Source organism: Pholcus phalangioides, unplaced genomic scaffold, assembly GCF_987345545.1.
Source record: "Pholcus phalangioides strain wild (caught in Gottingen) unplaced genomic scaffold, Ppha-v1.0 ptg000004l_1, whole genome shotgun sequence".
Classification (NCBI taxonomy): domain Eukaryota; kingdom Metazoa; phylum Arthropoda; class Arachnida; order Araneae; family Pholcidae; genus Pholcus; species Pholcus phalangioides.
Window position 1 is genome coordinate 44,772,354 of NW_028301597.1, and position 3,605 is coordinate 44,775,958.

Here is a 3,605-nt window from a genome sequence, read left to right on the forward strand (position 1 = left end):
TAGTAAGACATGGGGGAAAAAAAAATAATAAACATCTTCAAGGGTTGTGGTGCTTCTTCCCTCCCCCTCATCATTTCTCCACATACTTCTCTTTCGGTGATGAAGGCCATCACCTAGGTCAGAGGCCATCTTTCTGTGGTCACATTATACATATAACGTTTTCTTTTCCTCGTGTTGCTTATCAGCTAATTCCAGTTTGAGATACGTACATCGAAACGAAGAGATGACGTTGAATGTAAGAGAAAAACATGCCGACAATAAAACAGTGATTTAATATATTCATACACAGTACTTATGTATATGAGTGAACAGACAACAGCACAAGTGGATGCTGACGGCAATTACATACATGACATTTCAGTGTAACGATTTCGATAAAATTATATACACAAATATTGCAATATAATGGAAAAAACAAATCGATATTGTTGTTCTAATACTAAACAAATCTTCATAGCGTTAGGAAAATTTTCGGCCACTGGCAATCCAGTAAATTAAAATTCTAACTGAGCAGTTGACGATTTCAGCAATGGGCCGGTATTACATGTATCGAGCAAATATAATAAATACGCTTATTGGTTGTTTTTCAAGTTTTATAAAAGAACTTTTACAAAATTTTATACTGCAATTGCTATAGATTAACTACAGTAACACAAAAGAAAGAAACGAGCCTAGCAGAAGAGAGCTTAGTACGTATTTTAGTTTATTATTATTATTAATGAAGAGGATTAGCTATACGGTACCAGCGTAATGTCATTCATTGACAATCAAATGATAACTGAGAAAATAAATAATGCTTTTACGAATGTTTTAAAACAAAGTTCATGATAAAGGAACATCAAACATTATAACTTAAAAGGAAACATTTCTTAAACATTCATAGCCTACCAACTTCATTGTTACTATTATGACTTGAAAACGTGTATCAAGAAAGAAAATTGACTTATTTATTCAAATATAATATTTCGCTCACCATAGTTTCGAACAGTTCACACCACAATATGAAAATCCAGAAGTCCTCGTACAACAAAGAAATCAATTCAATTCAGATTTAATTGACGTTCATTTTAGCAAACACCAAGTCTCGAAACAGCTCTGGTCTCCTCATCAAAGGTTCGTATTGCTCGGCTTCCTTGAAAGCCTTGGGATTCTTCCATACGTAATTCATGGCTTGTTTCTTGACTTTGTGTGCCGAGTATGTGTCGGCATGTAATAAAATATCCATTACGGTTCCTGAATCAATCAGCGATATCAAGTGAGTCTCACAGGCATCTTTCAGGTCAGGAATTCGGTATTTGTCCGCGGCTTCGAGGAGACGTTTTGTGAAACTGGCGGAACGCGATTTGAATTCTGGATATTCGCACGAGTACACAAAGTACAACATCGCCATAATGGTGTCGTAACCAAAGTCTGTGATTTTGACAACATTTTCTCTACTCTCGGTGAAGCCAGAATTGAACATAGCAGAGAAATACGCCGACCTGCACGACAAGATACATTTGTGGCAATTGATTACCCTGCCTCCGACTTTCACCTCCACATCACTGCAGTCACCGCTTCGCAATAACGAAAGTAAATCCCATGGTTTCTTGGGCTGAGGGATTTCTCTCATGAACGTTAATGTCGATTGAATCTCGGCGTGAACCGTAACGCAAATTTTCAACTTATCCAATTTACCAACAGGGCATAGCGGCGGGAAAGCGTAATTATCTGACCTATCTTCATCTTTAGAAAACAGAAAACAACCGCTTATTCTTTGAATTTCGCGACCACCTTCTTTCATGGAAAAACTAAATTTAGCGACTATTTCGCTGCTCGGACATTCCGTCAAACAAAGCTGTATAATAGTGTTAAGTGTCTGGTTTCGTATCGGGAAAATTTCTAACTCAACGTACCATTTCCGTTCCGCCGACGTACCTGGAAAGTTTTCGCTTTTCAGTAGTCCTGGTTTGAGATCTTTCATTCGCAAGTTCCATTCAAATCCAAACTTTTTCAACACAATATAGTTTTCACGATCGGCAATCGGAGTTAGAGACGACGACATGATGCTTTACCCGATACGAGAACAATTGTGTGTAAAAAAAATAGTGAAAAACAATTAAAGCGATAAAATAGGGTTAGAATAAAAGCGATAAAATAGGGTTAGGGTTAAAAGTTGTAAGTTGTGCGCCAAGATTACAAGAATTTCATTGATTCCATCGCCATGTTGATTATTGATTTCTAGTTCTATATGAATGTTTTATGAAGGTAAAAAAATTGAAATTACACAAAATTCCGCAATTTTCTATGTTTAAGGCCGGGATTATACTATAAAAGTTTGTAAAAGATCTTTTAAAAAATTTAAAAAAACGAATAAGTCTATTGGCTACATTCGTTGGTTGTTTTTTCGAGTTTGGTAAAAGATCTTTCATCAAACTTTTATAGTGCAATCCCGGCCTAATTCACAGATGAAAATTTCATTCATCAATAATGAAATCAACCCCTCTTTTCTTTTTGGTAACTTTGAAAGAGGTAAAGGCTTTTATTTGTATGACTAAAATACACTGAAGAGCCAAAAACAACTGGTTCACCTGCCTAATATCGTGTAGGGCCCCCGCGAGCCCGCAGAAGTGCCACAACACGACGTGGCATGGACTCAACTAATGTCTGAAGTAGTTCTGGAGGTAATTGACACCATGAATCCTGCAGGGCTGTCCATAAATCCGTAGGAGTAAGAGGGGGGGGGGGTGGAGATCTCTTCTGAACAGCACGTTGCAAGGCATCCCAGATAATGTTCATATATGTTCAATAATGTTCATATCTGGGGATTTAGGTGGCCAGCGGAAGTGTCTAAAGTCAGAAGAGTGTTCCTGGAGCCACTTTGTAGCAATTCTGGACGTGTGGGGTGTCGCATTGTCCTGCTGAAATTGTCCAAGTCCGTCGGAATGCACAATGGACATGAATGGGTGCAGGTGATCAGACAGGATGCTTACGTACCTGTCACCTGTCAGAGTCGTATCTAGACGTATCAGGGGTCCCATATCACGCCAACTTCACACGCCCCATACCATCACAGAGACTCCACCAGCTTGAACAGTCCCCTGTTGACAAGTAGGGTCCATGGATTCATGAGGTTGTCTCCATACCCGTACACGTCCATCAGCTCGAAGCAATTGGAACCGAGACTCGTCAGACCAGGCAACGCAACATGTTTCCAGTCCTCAACAGTCCAATGTCGGTGTTGTCGGGTCCAGGCGAGGCGTAAAGCTTTGTGTCGTGCAGTCATCAAGGTTACACGAGTGGGCCTTCGACTCCGAAAGCCCATATCGATGATGTTTCGTTGAATGGTTCGCACGCTGACACTTGTTGATGGCCCAGCATTGAAATCTGCAGCAATTTGCGGAAGGGTTGCACGTCTGTCCCGTTCTTGCATGATCTTTTTCCGGCCGCAGCGATGTCGTAGATTTAATTTTTTACCAGATTCCCGATATTCACGGTACACTCGTGAAATGGTCGTACGTAAAAATTCAAATTTCATCGCTACCTCGGAGATGCTATGTCCCATCTCTCGTGCGCCGACTGTAACACCACGTTCAAACTCACTTAAATCTCGGTAACCTGCCATG

The 3,605-nt window shown here is 40.0% G+C and overlaps 1 protein-coding gene across 1 annotated transcript; it reads right to left on the bottom strand.

The window, feature by feature from the left end:
- Nucleotides 1-267: 267 nt before the first annotated feature.
- On the bottom strand, nt 268-2,477 carry LOC149087665 (speckle-type POZ protein-like B). Its single transcript, XM_089231854.1, has one exon. It carries the CDS (start codon nt 2,042-2,044, stop codon nt 1,052-1,054), a length of 993 nt encoding a protein of 330 aa, XP_089087980.1. The 5' UTR covers nt 2,045-2,477; the 3' UTR covers nt 268-1,051.
- Nucleotides 2,478-3,605: the final 1,128 nt, after the last annotated feature.

Excerpts from the sequence above, each read along its gene's own strand:
- LOC149087665 (XM_089231854.1), bottom strand. The coding sequence starts at position 2,044 with ATGTCGTCGTCTCTAACTCCGATTGCCGATCGTGAAAACTATATTGTG.